Source organism: Anarrhichthys ocellatus, unplaced genomic scaffold (assembly GCF_004355925.1).
Source record: "Anarrhichthys ocellatus isolate YVR2014 unplaced genomic scaffold, GSC_Weel_1.0 scaffold13, whole genome shotgun sequence".
In the NCBI taxonomy this organism is placed as follows: Eukaryota; Metazoa; Chordata; class Actinopteri; order Perciformes; family Anarhichadidae; genus Anarrhichthys; species Anarrhichthys ocellatus.
In genome coordinates this window covers 5,662,524-5,678,675 of record NW_022280043.1, presented here as the reverse complement: position 1 = coordinate 5,678,675, position 16,152 = coordinate 5,662,524, and the positions used below count along the sequence as shown (strand labels likewise).

The 16,152-nt window shown below is 40.1% G+C and overlaps 3 protein-coding genes across 3 annotated transcripts in view; 2 read left to right on the top strand and 1 right to left on the bottom strand.

The window, feature by feature from the left end:
- The first annotated feature begins 137 nt into the window (after positions 1-137).
- On the top strand, positions 138-2,707 carry rbp5 (retinol binding protein 1a, cellular). Its single transcript, XM_031852844.1, has 4 exons — positions 138-564; positions 969-1,153; positions 1,464-1,565; positions 2,354-2,707. The coding sequence occupies exons 1-4, from the start codon at positions 489-491 to the stop codon at positions 2,405-2,407; spliced, it is 417 nt and encodes a 138-aa protein (XP_031708704.1). The 5' UTR covers positions 138-488; the 3' UTR covers positions 2,408-2,707.
- Positions 2,708-2,918: 211 nt separating this feature from the next.
- LOC116386510 (tumor necrosis factor receptor superfamily member 5) lies at positions 2,919-12,609 on the bottom strand. Its single transcript, XM_031852804.1, has 9 exons — positions 12,151-12,609; positions 11,841-11,966; positions 10,096-10,242; positions 9,886-9,979; positions 9,241-9,317; positions 6,993-7,100; positions 5,862-5,912; positions 5,332-5,481; positions 2,919-3,871 (listed from the first exon to the last, which is right to left on the bottom strand). The coding sequence occupies exons 1-9, from the start codon at positions 12,224-12,226 to the stop codon at positions 3,690-3,692; spliced, it is 1,011 nt and encodes a 336-aa protein (XP_031708664.1). The 5' UTR covers positions 12,227-12,609; the 3' UTR covers positions 2,919-3,689.
- A 91-nt stretch (positions 12,610-12,700) lies between these two features.
- The window catches only part of c1s.2 (complement component 1, s subcomponent .2), an 11,923-nt gene continuing 8,471 nt past the window's right edge, over positions 12,701-16,152 (top strand). Inside the window, exons 1-8 of the mRNA XM_031853081.1 lie at positions 12,701-13,146; positions 13,344-13,542; positions 13,648-13,828; positions 14,555-14,680; positions 14,931-15,124; positions 15,523-15,673; positions 15,763-15,878; positions 15,972-16,053. Coding sequence (XP_031708941.1) covers positions 13,004-13,146; positions 13,344-13,542; positions 13,648-13,828; positions 14,555-14,680; positions 14,931-15,124; positions 15,523-15,673; positions 15,763-15,878; positions 15,972-16,053 — 1,192 coding nt within the window. The 5' untranslated portion in view covers positions 12,701-13,003. The remainder of the gene's footprint in view (positions 13,147-13,343; positions 13,543-13,647; positions 13,829-14,554; positions 14,681-14,930; positions 15,125-15,522; positions 15,674-15,762; positions 15,879-15,971; positions 16,054-16,152) is intronic.

Genomic DNA, 16,152 nt, shown 5'->3' with positions numbered 1-16,152 from the left:
GAGATAATCCCACTAGGACTGTAAACATACTGGTCAGCTCCAAATACAAGTACACACTCAAGTCTGTAACATGCTCGCTCAGTACATCCTCACCCCACCCACCACATGTTTTAAGGATCCGAAGCACCGCCTCTGAACTGATCCCTCTGAGTAAAGCGTTACATGGATGAACCTCCCCCTGAATGTGGTCCAGCAGGAACACCAGCCTCAGTGTGTCACAGCGGACTGCAAACGATTTCTTAAGTCCTGCGCAAGTCTCCACCCGAGAGGACGTTCACTGAAGACAGAAAAACTGCGCAAGGGTCTCATTTTACGCGTCAAAAAGCCAGGCATTGTCCAGAGACGTTGCGTAAGTGCAACTGATATCAAAACAAGGCGTCAGCAGATCTGCTCTGGGGTGCAGACTTGACTCGAGAAGAAAAGACAAGTGAAAGAAAGGAGGAGGAAAAGTCGACATTTCTGCTCGTCTGGATTTTGGAGAGAACAAAATGTCTAAACCTAATTATTCCGGCACGTTTTATATGGTGGAGCAGGAAAACATGGACTCCTACCTCGCAGCTTTAGGTAAGACTCTTGACAGTTTTTACACAGCTGTAACAACCTAAAACAAATCCTGTTTATTTATTCAACCCCACGTTCAGACTTTTGTTGCACCTTTATTTTGATACTTGAGTACTTTTATTGATTTGATGCTTTGACTAAATCGTTTGAATCAATGATTTCGTAATGTGGATCATCTTCATTTGCAGCTGCACATTAGTGAAATTAAATCCCCACCTTGTCCTTTTCATGACCCCAGACCCCCCTCCTCCCACACACACACACACACACACACACACACACACACACACACACACACTCATAGGGTTGTATCCACTCTGTGACAAGACAAAGCTCCCCTTTTAATAAAGGAACAATAACGTATAGCTCATGTTATATTAATCCTATTATTAATCATCTTCTCTCAGATATTAATTTTGCCCTGAGGAAGATTGTGTGTTTGTTGAGGCCCTCAAAGGAGATCGCCCATGAACCGGCCACAGGGACCATGAAGATCCGCACTCTCACCACCTTCAAGAACTTCATGATGGATTTTACTATCGGAGAAGAATTCACCGAAGACTTGGGACCAGTGGACGGTCGTACTTGTCAGGTGTGTTGTTAATCTGAATATAAACATGGATTTGTTTGGACATGTAGACGGGCATCCCGATATAATAGATATACAGTATCATAACTTATAATACAAGTTTTTTTTCTTTGTGTGTTTATATTTTGGAATCTCTGCCGAAAGGAATCGGAATTAGCAGCACTATCTTACACTGTACAAAAATAACAAAAAAGATAGAAAACAGAAGCAAAAGACAAGAAAAAAAAAAAAGGTTTTGAACTCATGGCCACCCTTGTGAGCTGCTTTACATACTAACTGCACGGAGTAACACAACATGTCTGTCTTCATGCAGACTACAGTGAGCTGGGAGGGAGACAACCTGATTTGTGTACAGCGAGGCGAGAAGGAAGGACGAGGCTGGACACACTGGCTGGAGGGTGACAAGCTGCATTTGGTAAGGATGGAGAGAAAGGGGGGGAAAAGAAATGAGGAAACTAAAGGGAAAAGATCAAATTGATATGCTAAATATGTAAATAATACAGGGTTTGGATGTCATCATTTCCTACACTGCTTCTCTCTTTGTGGGAAGAAAAAGGTTTGTAGGGCTTGGTACATGCCTGAGGGGGGGGGGGAAGTAGGAGCCTACGAAGGAAGGCAAACACAAAAGAGGCAAAAGACTCTTGAATGCATGTCTCTTTATAAAGTGCTACAATAACTCAGAACCAAGACAGAGGAGTGTTTCTTCTCGTTCTGGTTGTGAAAGAGTTGAAGCTTACAGATAATCTGTCAATGGTGATTAAGATTTCAAACAATCGCTAGTGTCTCACTAAATAGCTATCGCAGGATTCCTAATAACTGTGTTGCAGCTGGGACAAAGCATTGTGTTGTTTTATGTTTAGGAGAGAATTGGGAAAGAAATGCCAGCGAGGATTAGGCTCTAAAATGGTGGATTTTTAAAGGTTACACAAAGCAGGAGAGGGGACAAGCGAGAGCATAATGAAGAGTGAGGAGGATGAGGGGGAGCAGGAGGAGGGAGTGGGGTCAAAGGAGGAGATAAGTGGATGGTGATTGAATGGGAGACGGATTACAGGGTCAAAGAGAGGGTGGGGGTGGGGATTGTATTTTGGATACAATCCCAGGTTTGTGTGTCACATCAAAGGAGAGTAAAATAAGTGATACGCTGTCTTACTATTCATTTACACCCCCCCTCCTTCTCCCCATGTGGTCTTTCCCTCTCTGCAGGAGATGAGAGTTCAAGGCATCGTTGCCAAGCAAGTCTTCAAGAAGGCTGTTTGAAGTAACTGCAAATATGTTTCAGTGAATTTATTCTTAGTAGAATGTAGTTAAGGACTCGGTACAAGTCTGAATAATGTCTATAGTCTTTTAAAATTATAATCAACATTAATTTGAAATGTCACAGTAAGACTGAATATCTTTGAAAATACTGAAATGTACATGTGCATCTTAATTGTCTGATGGTACTAACTGAAAAGAGAGCAGCTGAGCAGAACTACTTGTGTAAACATTCCCAATACTTCCTTATATTGCACTATCTATCTTCACAATGTTATAAACAAATCATTCATCCGTCAGGCATCACTGCTGCATCTTTAATCCATCACACCATGCTCCAAGTTTTAAATGTTAGTAGCCTCTGTGTGTGTGTGTGTGTGTGTGTGTGTGTTTGTATCTTGCACATTTTAAAAGTTTTATAGTTTACAAATACTGAAATTTAATGGTCAGAATTTGCATTGCAGTATACTTTACAAGATGACAAGATTAAAATTCTGTACCTGCATCAGTGTCGGAGGTTTGAACAGTATACGTTTAATTAGATATCCTTTAAATTATAATTACAAAACACACCAATTACAACAAAGGTTAAGCCAGGAACTAGTTCAACAAATCCCATTAAAAGACCACCTATAGGTAGATCGGTCTCACTGTGGCACTCAGCACCAATCCTATTTGTCTGTAGGAATGTGTAATAAAAAAATATAAAAATACAAAACACTTGGGACTTGCCAACAAATATTTAGTTTAACCTAAAAAAGGGCTCAGTACTTCTCTGAAGCGGCTGGACACTGCAGTTTTAAGCAATAAGTTACTAACAGGAGTAAATAGAGCATTTGTAGGGGGCTATTTTCTGCTGAGGAACAATAAACATCAACAGTTCATATTCACAGCAGCAGAATAAGCTACAGTGCCACTGATCACGGTGATGAAGTAACACATTACCCACTTCAACAATGTGGCTCACTGATGTGTTTTTAATAGCTTTTTGGACAATGGAGCACTATGGCACAGAGGAATATGCTGCAACAGAGCTGCACAGGGATTTAAAAATAATGTTTTTGTTCATTGTAAATGCATCACTTAAGCTGAACCTCTCGTTAAAGTCCTGCAGGAGGCAGCAAACCGTCAGCCACCTTAAACTCTTCAGAAAGAGAGAAACCATCTTCTGTTTTTTTTTAAATAAATAGGTCCAGTTCAAGGTTTGAAAACTAGTTGCAGCATCCCTAAGCTGGAGAGGGACTCTGAACTCCATCATTATACTGTCGCAACAATATTTACTTCATTATGTCCCACAATACTCGTCCTCCTGTGGCTCTGAGTAGGTCCTGAGGAAGTTTCCAGTGCAGTATCCGGCGCTCCCATTGATGTGGTTGGATTTAGTGAATGAAACTGAAGCCTTCAGTCGGGTTATAGGAAGGCTGCTGTCCACTGGTTCTTGTGAGTCGCAACTGACCGCGTTATCATCTGAGGAGGATAATGAATTCAAAAATCAATGTCCAGTGTTACCATCTTTCAAAGTAATGTTACATCGAACATGCTTTGCTCTTTATGTGATTAATGGCCATCTTAATGGGGCTGAAAGCTTTTATGAGCATAGAAAGTCATTATAAACTTGGCTGGAAAAGGGAATACTTTTTTTTCACGCTAATATAGAAATTGTTAACAATTTAAAAGAAAAAGTGTCTTCGATATACCGGTGGGTTGAACACCACATCGACCAAAAGATATTCCCCCAGTTGGTGTTTTCATGATGAGTTAGAGCACTGTCTATTAAAGGTGTTGAGATTTATTGACTGGGACGGCCACATGGAAGATTCACATCATGTTCATATTCATGGAAGCCTCTTATGTTTCTCCACTTGTATTCAGGTTTGTCACCAATCTGTACATTGTCTTAATTAGTTCTTCTCAGAAATATATTGTAACAACGGCAGCAGAAGACTACAAAGAGCGACAACTGGAAGACAAAAGTAACATTCTGAAACCACACATGGCTGATGTGCAGGTTTTGGAAGTGTTTTCCTAAATACCGTTGCCTACATATTTTTATGTGTACAGTGGCAACAAAGAAAGTGTGGTTCTAGTGGTACTGGGTAGCTTAGAAGTTAAAGTAGTCTGGATTAATGCGTGACATAAAAATCACAAGCTTTCATTCATCATTACTCTACAATATTAGGTCAGTCTTAAAGATGTACTGCAATGCCTCGCGCTCAATATGCCATCAAGTGCCCCAAGGGTGGGAAAACAGCAATGTGCATGCCCAAAGTTAATTACCTGCTGCTTGATTGGCTGCTGGCTCGTGGTAAGCAGAAGTTAGTTTTCTTTTCTAAGAAGATAGTTACTGTGGTCACCGTGGAAGATGATGGATTACCTTCGACAGAACACTTCGCTATCCACCAGCTGCCGAGACTTTGTTATTAACCAATCTTCTGGTCAAAATAATTAGAGTTAAAGTGGAGCAGTTCTCCAGGATCAAAACTGCTAAAGTTAGTTTGTCCGAGAAGACTTCTTGTGTGTGTTTTATTCGGAGTGGACTGGTACAACTGGGCAAACATGGCTATCCAAACTGACAGCAGTAAAGCAGCACCTTGAGGATAACAGGTATGTGCTCAGTTGAATGACGGTATTGTCTGTGTAAAATTAAATTGCTCATCATGCCGATTATGTCTCTCTAAAGTAGTTTTAAGGTGCACCCGTGGTTTAGAGGTAACATAAAGCCACCACAATGGTGCGAGTCTGACTGGGGAATTTTGTTCCATGTCATACGCATTGACTGTATGGTCATACCCTAACTCTCACATTTCCAGTCATCTCTCAACTGTCTCTTATAAAGACATAAAGAAAGGCCAACACGTGTGTGTGTGTGTGTGTGTGTGTGTGTGTGAGAGTGGGCATGCATGCAGCAGTGTTCAAGGATTCAGCACCTGGGTTGAAAAGTGGTAGTTTGCAGTCCTCCACGTCGCAGCTCTCTTGGCAGTGATCGTTGAGCTCTGTGAACGGTAAAGACAGCTCCAGCTGTGTGACCGGTGCTGCTGGGACCATTTCAGCCAGAGAAACGGCAACACTGGAGTCGGCTGTCACAAAAAGGGCCAACAATAAGCTTAATCAGTATTAATGCCACAGTTTACATCTACTGTAGTCGTGATTTAAAGATGATAAGTTTAATAGGTTATCTATTTTGGAACTTAGTACGGGTTATTCAAGAGAAAGGTGTGTATGATCGGCCCATAGGGGGCCCTGTAATCTCTCAAAATCTGATACTCCTTTCTGTAGCACCAATAGTCATTGAGATGTGAAGTGTGATCTCTGCAAGTATCTGAACAACTTTGTTTCTAGGAAAAGTTCTTTATATGTCTTCAATCACATTAATACATCTGTGAAATTGAAATTCACCACAGCTCTTGTGTGACTCAATATTGAATGGATACTTTTCACATGTATCTGAAACACTCACCTCCTGTATACTTGAAAGGGTGTGGTAAAAAAATCCTAGTTTTCTTTTTCTCTGTGGAAAAAAAAAAGTCAGACTTGAAGATGGAAAAAAAAATCATCAACCTTTGATATAAAACTTGTCAATGCAGCATCATGGTGTGGTAATGGCCCAGTATCATTATCGGTCTTGTCTAGTGGCCATGTGTTAAAGTTAACATGCTGCTCCTAGATGTATTTGGGTCTAACCAGATTACGACAAACGGGGACACACAGCTCATTTTTGACCTACGTAGTGACCCCCAATGGGTTAATCTAGCCACCAGAAGAGTGAGTGACAACTCACCTAGAGATCCCGTCCAGGCATGTTTTAAGACATTAAAGACTTAAGATATTTTAACATTTTGTTCTAGGATATAAAATACGTCAGTAGGTACTCCTCTCTTGAATTTTGAAGCTTGTCTTTAAAAAGGTAGTTGTGAACAAGTGGCGAAATTAGACTTCAAAATGTTATCTTGTGAAACCCAACCTCTTTCTCGGTATAATTTAATTTTGTATGTGGTTTCCAGTATTGGCACATTGCTTCACTGGAAATACAGTAAATGTCAATGAAATAAAACTGAACATCAGTCAAAACAATCAGCCCTGAGACTGCACCACATGCGTAGGTACTCTTTCTCTGTATGAGTTGTTGCCTGTGAAATGTGCGTCACATTACACCAAATAATTGTGTCAAGCTGAATATGTACAGGATGTGGTTTCCTCATTCAGTTTGTCATGCTCGCCGAGCTTATCGTCACACTAAACAGCTTCTTAACCTTTCTGGGTCATTACATTTCTTCTTTTGTTACACTTCTTTTTGCATAAATTAATTCTAGACCACACTAATTTATTTCATTTATAAAAAAATCTGGTATGTAAATTTAATTAGACCGAACTCAGATTTTAACGATAGATTGGCTTTAAAAGAAACACTGAGCAGGTATTTGTGACAGACATAAGCAGTGACCTTCAACTATACACAAAGTGTCTCACAGATGTGCGTGTCGTTACTACCACTGTGTGGGCATTTGTTGACTCTTCGGGAAGACTTTAACCAAAGTGTGTAAAAAAACAGTGATTAAACGCACCTACACATGTTACACGTTGTACACACCTGCTTCGTATGACTTGCGTTTTGCCCTCCAGCAGAGGAGACCAAACAGGATGAGTGCGGTCAACAAGAGTCCTGACCACAAGCCTGCGGGTAATATCCAGTGACATTCTGATAAACAGAAAAGGGGGATTTTTAGAGAGACCTAAATATATTTTAATTAGGTCTTCTGATTGCACACCGCAACGTATCTTCTGGGAACTGAATACTCCCTTTAATTCGTCATTAATAATATTGTAATGAATGAAATGACTGTGCCTATGAAAAGGACTTCATTTCTATTTAATTTCTATTTCACGCCGATGTTGGTCAATTATGATCACACAAGAATGATGCCAAGACATACACTTATTAGTAATTATTATCAACATTTATAAGCAGTATTTAAACACTTAAGTCGTTTATAACACACTATAATACACCATAATGTAGTTGTAAGGTGAGATTATTTTGTTTAATGCATTTCTAAGTGTTTACTAATGTATTTGTCAGCAACTATAACTTGCCTTATGAAGCATCCATAACTAATGTACAAAATATTGATAAATGCTTGATAACACTCTGTAAGATAGCTGTATGATTACACATGTGAACGCGTACTTTCAGTATGTTATAAAGCATTTATTAACTACTTATACACATGTGGGTTAAAAAGTGTATTCATGTGATTAACATACACATCTGATAATACAATGTTATGTTTTTGTATACACCAGTGATATAGTTCTGATAAAATTACATTAAGTGCTTACTTCTGCTTACAACTACATTATAGTGTGTTATGAACTATTACTATGCTTTATCTACTACTTTATAGTCTCAGCACCTGTGGTTGGAACAGATCTTTTCATTTTGTCTTATGAAAACGTTTTGTTTCCAAGTACAACAGTGTCACAGGTACATTTTCCACCTGTTAGAAGTTAGATCGGTATTTGATGTTTACTTGGTTTGTTTCACTTATTTTATGACTGGATTAAACTGGGTAAACCTTTTCAGTCAGTCACTGATACTACAAGTATGAAAACGTTGCAATGTAGACATTATGTAGAGTACGTTTTTCTAAATACATTTCAAAAAAATTGATTAGGGACTAACTTTAATCAACATGTGATGTCTAAGAAATGACTAAATCCAATGGCAATATTTGTTTATCTTTTTGATCTATTTCTGTAAAGTCTTAAAACAGTCCCCCTTTACTTGTCCTGTTTCTTCACAGCACTGTATCCTGTTTTGGCTTCAACCTCCACTAATTCCCTCACATCCCTCCACTCCTACATTATATCCTCTGACTACCTGTGTGGCGTCTTGGGTAAATTTAAAACCCTAGGACTTTGGTTGTGAAGGTATGCCATGGCACAGTCCCACACACTTAATATTCTGTGTTTTGTCACTCACAGCATATTTTCTGGGCCACCAGGGGCGGCAGAACGAGTTGTGACAAATTACATTTTATGTTGATGATATGGCAAAGTTTTTAGCAAACAGGTGCTTATAACATACATTAGTTATGGAGCAACATTATCATTCATTTGCAGTCATGTTTCTGGCCGCTTGGTGAATGTAGGTCCAGTTTTCACTCTCTTTTTAGCTTTGATTTTGTTTTGTTTTGTCTCTGTTCTAGAGAAGCCTTTGGGAAATATCTGGCTCTATATCTACTAAATGCTCGACTAAGTCTGTCAGTTTAGTCACTAACTCTCGGTGGGTTTTCAAAGCTGCCTGGTTTGGCCAGAAATGCCACCATGACAGCCATGAGAGTGAACCAAAACAATACAATTGTGACCGGGAACTAAGCGTTGATACTCACAAGTTGCTATAAACCGCAGTAGATCCATTTTAACATTGTTATTTATTGTTTCCACATTGTCATTTGATACATTTTTGTTGTAAAAATATTGATAACTTCTGCTTTAATGTCTATCCTCATAAGGTTTATAGCCAGTCACAACAACAGAATCGCCCCCATCTCCTGTCAGACACGTGTTAACTGCAACAAGTGGTCATAGTGGTAGTAATGTAACTCTCTTCCTTAGGAATGATTTTCCCATCTGTGCAACTTCTACTTCCTCTTATTTGGTCATATCACATATGGACTGAAGATCAACAGAAACTCATTCAGTCATGCAGGATAAGAGCATACTTGCACAAGTTGTTTTTTTTCACTGAAATATTAGATCTATAAGATCTAGATATAAGATCTAAAGAGATGATACACATTTGTAACAACAGCCTTAATGTTAAAATGGAGACCTACGGAATTTGGAGTTGCCACAGATGGCATCAGTTGTTGGGGTTCCTGGAGTTTTCAACACTCTTCCGACGTCCTCACATCTGAAAACAACATACAAACCCAAACAAATTAGTATCCACATAATGTGTAGTGTATCTATAACTAGGGTTGCAAAGGGTTGGTACACTTCTGGTAAATTTAAGGAAATTTTCCAAAGGAAGTTAAGCTTCGGACTTTACTAAAAAATGTCATTATGAAAATCATACCTTTTTAATAGTAAACGTATTGGGAGGGAAAACACATACAAATCGGACATGGAGGAAGTCCATGGAGAGGATATGGAGGCCTGGGAGAAGTAGTTTTCTGGGGGTTTTTTTTGGAGGGGGGGGGGGCACAGGGAATGTTTGTCCCTGTCAAACCTACTGAATGGGACATGTAAAAGCTCCAGAGAAGCTCAAGAAACAGTTCCTACAGTGTGGAGGAAATAAAGTCATAGAAGATGTGATGTGGATGTTTGTAGACTGTTAATGTCAACCCAAACAAAATGTTTCATATCTGCCATGACTCGATGGATGACTAATAAATGATGCACGTCATATTCTATCGCATTACATACATCGAGATCCTTTAGCTTTAAAAAAAAAAGAAATAGCGGAGATGCAATCTGACCTGGTATGTGTTTGACAGGCCGAGTGAAAATCTGTTACGTTGCTGTAGGTTCCGTCTTGACACGGGGCACAGATTGTGTCATTCGTGCGAGTGGCTGCAAAAAGGAACACATTTTTTTAGTTGCCATTTTGTACTGTGTTTTGTAAGGTGTGAATGCTTGCTGTAGCTACTGCATGATCATTTATTTTGCATTTTACAATGGAAGCTTACCTTGAACCTTGACCCCTTTACCCAAAAGGCATTGGGTCACTTGCTGGCAGTGTTCACATTGATCATTGTTACAGTAGAAACCCGTCACACACCCGCACACCGCATCCTCTTGAGCTGTACATTCCTTTACTGTAATCTGATTGTTTTCTGAAAGAGTCAAAGAAAGATCTTCTGTTGCTGCTACTGAGGTCTCTGCCATTTTAGTTTCTTTGTGTGTAAACATTTGGTCCCTGTTAAGGATAGAGCAGTGATAGAAGATGTACTCCATACTTTTACTTTAAGTAAAAGTAGCAGTATCACAATGTAATAATACTGTGTTACGTGTGTGTTAAGAATTACCATTGAAATATACATAAATTACCAAAAGTACAAGTATAATATTCTATCACTGGATTATAATTAGGTATGCATTATGTGTCAGCATCACTAGCATTGCAGCTGCCAAAGCATGGGGCTAATACCAGCTACTTTTTGTACTGCTGGGTAGCTTAATCCACAGCAATATTTGGTAATTGATTAGTTATTTATACTTTGTATTAATAATATTGCAAGGCAACTACTGTTGTGTAATTAATGTAGTGGAGTAAAAAATACAGTATTGTAGTGGAGTAGAAGTTTAAGGTAGCATAAAATGGAATGGCAATTTTGAGGTACTTGTACTTAAAGTACAGTACTTGAGTAAATTAGTTACCTTCCATCACTGGGAAAGAGTATAGGCAGACTATGAGACAACAGGTCTCTGGCAACAGACACGTCAAACATAAAGACATTAGAAGAGACAAAAGAGCCTCAAAAACAATGAGACAAAAAAAAGCTTTTTGCATCTTTCTAGTTATTTGGTGTTTCTGTAGTTGTTGTTTTTTAATCTCTTTATAGTCGCTTTACAGTTGTTTCAAACAGAGGCTTTGGTCCAACGGCCCCATTCAGTTATCCATCCATGGAAAAGATGGTCCTCTGGTACAGACTTGGAATTTTAGGCAACTTAAATAAAGTTGACTGGACTTGTCTTGAGAATAAATGACAATGTTTAACTTTTAACAAACTATTTCCATTTTTCATTCCACGCTGTAAAACATTTTAAGCTGGTTCAACATTTTAAACCGGTTCAACTTGAAACAGTAAGCCTTCCCACTGCCTTAGAAATATGAGTTAACAGAACTGACCTCGAATAATTATTTCAGGTTCTTCTCAATAGTTGGGTTTACTCTTAACTTTTTCAAGATCACAATTACATTTCTTTCCAGTTACTTTCTCATTTGACACACAGGTTTTAGAGCAAAGACAATACATGAGACGCCACCCTAACGTGGTTAAATTAGAAGTGTATGGGGGTTATTACTTTCAAGGTTGAAAAAATAAACCTACTCCACACTGACAGGATCATATTTTCATTTCTAAGCTTGTTCCAGCTCTTCACTGAAACTATGTGACGTAAACACCGAGTGAAATATTTAAATCAAAGCCTGACATTCTTGGTATGTTTCAAAATGTAAAAGATTGGCTACACAGCAAGTTGTGTAACTAATGACCCCACCGGTAGTTTAGAGGTTTAATGAAAACAAAATGGAAAAGAGGAAGATGTTAAAAAAAAGTGGATGTGATGCTGTTCACACAAAGAAAAAAATCTATACTCTATACACAAAGACAGCAAGGGGTAGAAGAGGAAGGAACTGTTTGTGTTTGCAGTACAGAAGAAGTATGTGTGTGCGAGAATGTACAATACTGTGTGTGTGTATGGGACTTACTGGAATAGCAGACCATGCAGGGTCGACATTTATCCAAGTGATTTCTTGTTGCTGTGTACCGACCACGTCTACATTCGTCACACTTGGTTGTCTTTGTTTTATCACACTCGGCGAGCACGTACTGTCCTGAGAGAGTTGAGAAAACAGAGGTATACAGAAAAATTTGATGTTGGGCTGTAATGCAAATACAGTGTGTGAGGAATGCTGAAACGCTGAATAAATACTGTGTTTGTGGTGCACAGTTCTATAAAGAAGTTTGTCATCCCAAAAGAACAGATAGTTAAGATAAGTTAGTAAAACCGTGACTGACCTGCAGCACAGCGATCACAGCATATCCCATCTTTTCGGGCGTACTTATCCTCACTTCTGCAATTCATATCAGCCATTTGTTGCCCATTCGTTTACAGTCCTCCACCTGTATGTACAATATCTAAGTAGAAGACTACAATGACAATCTTTCTCCACACTCTTCCTTGAAACCTGCTCATAACATTTTGAAATGACAGCTATGTAATTAGCTTAGCTCAAGGAGCATCATTCAAGGTACAATCTCTTTACCCTTTCTCCTTTTCTGACTATCTCTACTCTTTTTTCTGCTGTCTGAACTGTCTGTGACTGCATATGTGTTTCCCCTTCTCAGTCTTGCCTTACCCACTTCTCATATATTTTCTAATCCTACACAGTGGAAAACCCCAGTCACCCTAATCTGCTGATCCCCCTCCATGTCTCTCTCTCTCTCTCTCTCTCTCTCTCTCTCTCTCTCTCTCTCTCTGTCTCTTTCTCTTTGTCTGTCTCCCCTCATTTCCTTCCTGCCCTCTCACTGCGAAGTAAGCTGTGTGTGTGTTTCCGTATAGCTACAGGACCAAAGGCTGATTTTGGCACTCTTACTACACATAGCAAAGCAGCACAATGAGACATTTCCTCTCTCCACTACACCCTTTCCTTTCAGTCCATTGCCATTGTTCCCACTTAACCTTTTACCCAGTGGCGCAAGCATGTTGCTGAGCTAAAACTGCAAAAGACATTTTGTAGTTATCAGTCGATCTGAAAAGGTTTTGGCTCGGCCTGTCTTCCTGTCATCCCACTTACCAGCAGTCACTCCCTCGTTACTGCAAACATACAAAAACAAATTTTATTTGATAAAATGCCTGCGTTTGCAAAATATGAGTGAGAGAGAACAGGGGGGGGAGGGTGTAGCAAGAAAGAGCGAGAGATGGAAAGGAAATTATGGAGAAAAGGGGAAGGAGAGATGTTGGTGTAGTTTATTTGTGAGTGGATTTGATCGGATCACGATGATAAGATTAAGGTGGGTTTGGATTTTTGCGATTCATCATCTCTGGCTCTCTGTCATTTTTATGTGTAACCGGACTTTCTCACATTAAGTAATACCTTTTTCTTTCTTAACTTCGTTGTCCTTGCTTTTTCTCCACTTCCCTCTCCTTTCCTTTACAATGCATCACCTCCTCCCTTGAATTTTTGTATATCTTCCATACCTTCCCCCAGTCTTCTGCTTCTCCTACTCTCCCGCCCGGCCTACTCGATGCTGCTGGGATGGGTGGAGTCTCCAGGGTATCCCACTGGATATTTGCCCCATGCCAGTCTGAACTGGAGCAGGTGTGCCCACAAGGGTCACACCCTCTCCATCAAGCTCATCCACCTGGACCTGGAGGACAGCCAAGACTGTGAAAACGATGCAGTAAAGGTCAGGGGTCACGATAAACTTCAAATGGTTTTCCCGTAAGAAGTCATGGTTAATAACTGACTACAGTAATGTTATTGTATCCTCTACAACACCATTGTTTTCCAGGTCTTTTCAAATGGAAACCTAATCTCAGTTCTGTGTGGCAAAAGGGAATTTGAGGAGCTTCAGTCCACTGTGAATCCCTCGCTCCTCTCCTCCCCGGGGGGCTGCCTCTCTCTCACGTTCCACTCCGACTACTCAAACACCAAGAGGCACACCGGCTTCAGAGGGCTTTACAGCGATCAAGGTGAGATGTAGAGGAGAAAATAAATGAAATACTTTTTTAGTTTTAAAAGTCCCACCAAAGTCCGTTGTATTTGTGCTCATTTATTTTTCCGTGTTCAAGAGTTCAATTTGTAATCACACTCTTAACTGTTAGGAAGGTGATATATTTAGACAACAATTCACAATGGCTGCAGTTTATAGTTGAGCTGAATTGGAAACAGTTACATTTTAAGATATATTTAATGTCATCAGTGAAACTTTCTAAAATAATCCAGTCCAGGGTTATGTGAGTTGCATTTTATTTTCCAATCTCAAATAAATGAGTAAAGCCTATATGCTTCTGAACTATCTTCAGCATTATGATACAGTTTCAGTTCAAAGGTGCTGCTGATGTGTGATCTAAGTCCTGACCAACAGCCTCACCTTTGTACAGAGCCAGGCTAGTGGTTTCCTCTCCGTTTTCAGAGCTTATGCTAAGCTAAGCTATGCTAAGCTAAGCTAAGCTAAGCTAAGCGGCTTGTGGCTCCAGCTACGTCTTTAAAGTATAAACACGAGAGTGATGTTGATCTTCTCATATCAAGTTTGAATGAAGCGAATAAGCGCACTTGCCTGAATTTCAAACTACAGTGTTACTTTAAGAGTGCTCGACTGCAAGAGTTTCATCCCAAATGCCTGAATCATCCCCACCAAAACAACAGGTGTCCAACGATTCCTTTAAACTAACCCTCTAATTAATTTGCTCCCTCAGACTTTGATGAATGTAAGGACGACCCTGACAACGGATGCACACAGTTCTGTCACAACTACATCGGAGGGTACCACTGCTCCTGTCGCCATGGTTACTACCTGGATGTGGACAAACACACTTGCACGGGTACAAATACTGTCACGACTAGGATCAGTGCATATGCTTACAGAATGAGGAGTTCAAATCAGACAGAGGAAGACGAATCGAGGAAGGTGAAACTAAACTGAAACATGAAGTGAAAATAGGGAAATAGAGAAAGCAGAAGCAGGCCAAGCCGGGGGGGGGGGAAGGAGGGAGACGAGGAGAATCACAGGCTGATTGTGTAATCAATGATTTCGTTGACTGTGATGACAATGACATTTTTTCTTCAACACAGTGAGTTGTACTAAGGATCTGTCAGGGCAGTACAATGGGGACATATCCAGTCCCTCCTGGCCCGCTTCATATGCAGAGAATGCCAACTGTCAGCACACTCTGTCTGTGGAGGCCACCCTGCAACTGGAGTTGCACTTCTCTGAGGATTTCGATGTGGAGCAAAGCCCTGATGGTCAATGCATAGATGCACTGAGTGTAGGTGTTCAAATACTTAAGTACCACATTTTTCTAAAACTTCTAAGTGGAACCAAAGTGGAGGTTCAGACAAAAGCGTTGTAATCATGGATCTAACGAAAAGTACACATCTTATTTTAACCATTTTATAGGCTCTCTGTGTTACACATGTTCATGGTGTTTAGTCTGATGATCAGAAAGCTCAATTTGTGTCTTTTTAAAAAATAATAGTGGAATTCTCTTCCATAGGGATACTTGTGCAAACGTGTTTTACTTTATATTTGCGGTGAGTCATGTTCTAGGCAATGTACAGGCTGGGGGACACACATGCACACGTGTGTTTCACCAGAGGGAACTGAGCAGAGAGGAAGTCGAGACATGTACAATGTGAGACATTACCTTTGATGTTTTGTTTGCAGATTGAGACTCCCTCTGGGATTCTGGGGCCATTCTGTGGCCACACGCCTCCCCCATCTCCCTTTCTCACTCACTCGCATCACATCCAAATCCGCTTCACCTCTGATGGCTTTGGCACTAACAAAGGCTTCAGTCTCCACTTCACGACCAGAGGTATTGCAGCCTCCTCACTTGTGACACGATGGGAAAGCAGTATTTGTTGGAAAATGATCACAATTGTTCTTTTCACATGTAAATTTCAGACAAGGTCTGTCCAGCAGTGGTGACCTCGCACTCCACTGTGACTCCCCAGCAACCAGAATATCATGAGGGTGAAACAGCGACAGTAACTTGTGATGCTGGCTACGTTGTAAACACTGTGAGTATACAGAGAACCAGAAGTTTTAATAGATTTACATTTGATGTATTTAAACCACCTTTAAGCTAATTAAGTTCTCCTTCTGCAAAGTAGCAAGGCACCCAGGCCCTGTCAACACAGTATGTGGCGATATGTCAGAATACAGGTGTATGGACCCCCAATTACGCCTGTGAACGTGAGTTTGACTGCAACCATTTTTTTCTGAAAATTTGTCTTGAATGTCTTGTTTTTTCACATTGTTCTTCACAATGTCCCCCAACAAGACATTCAAGAC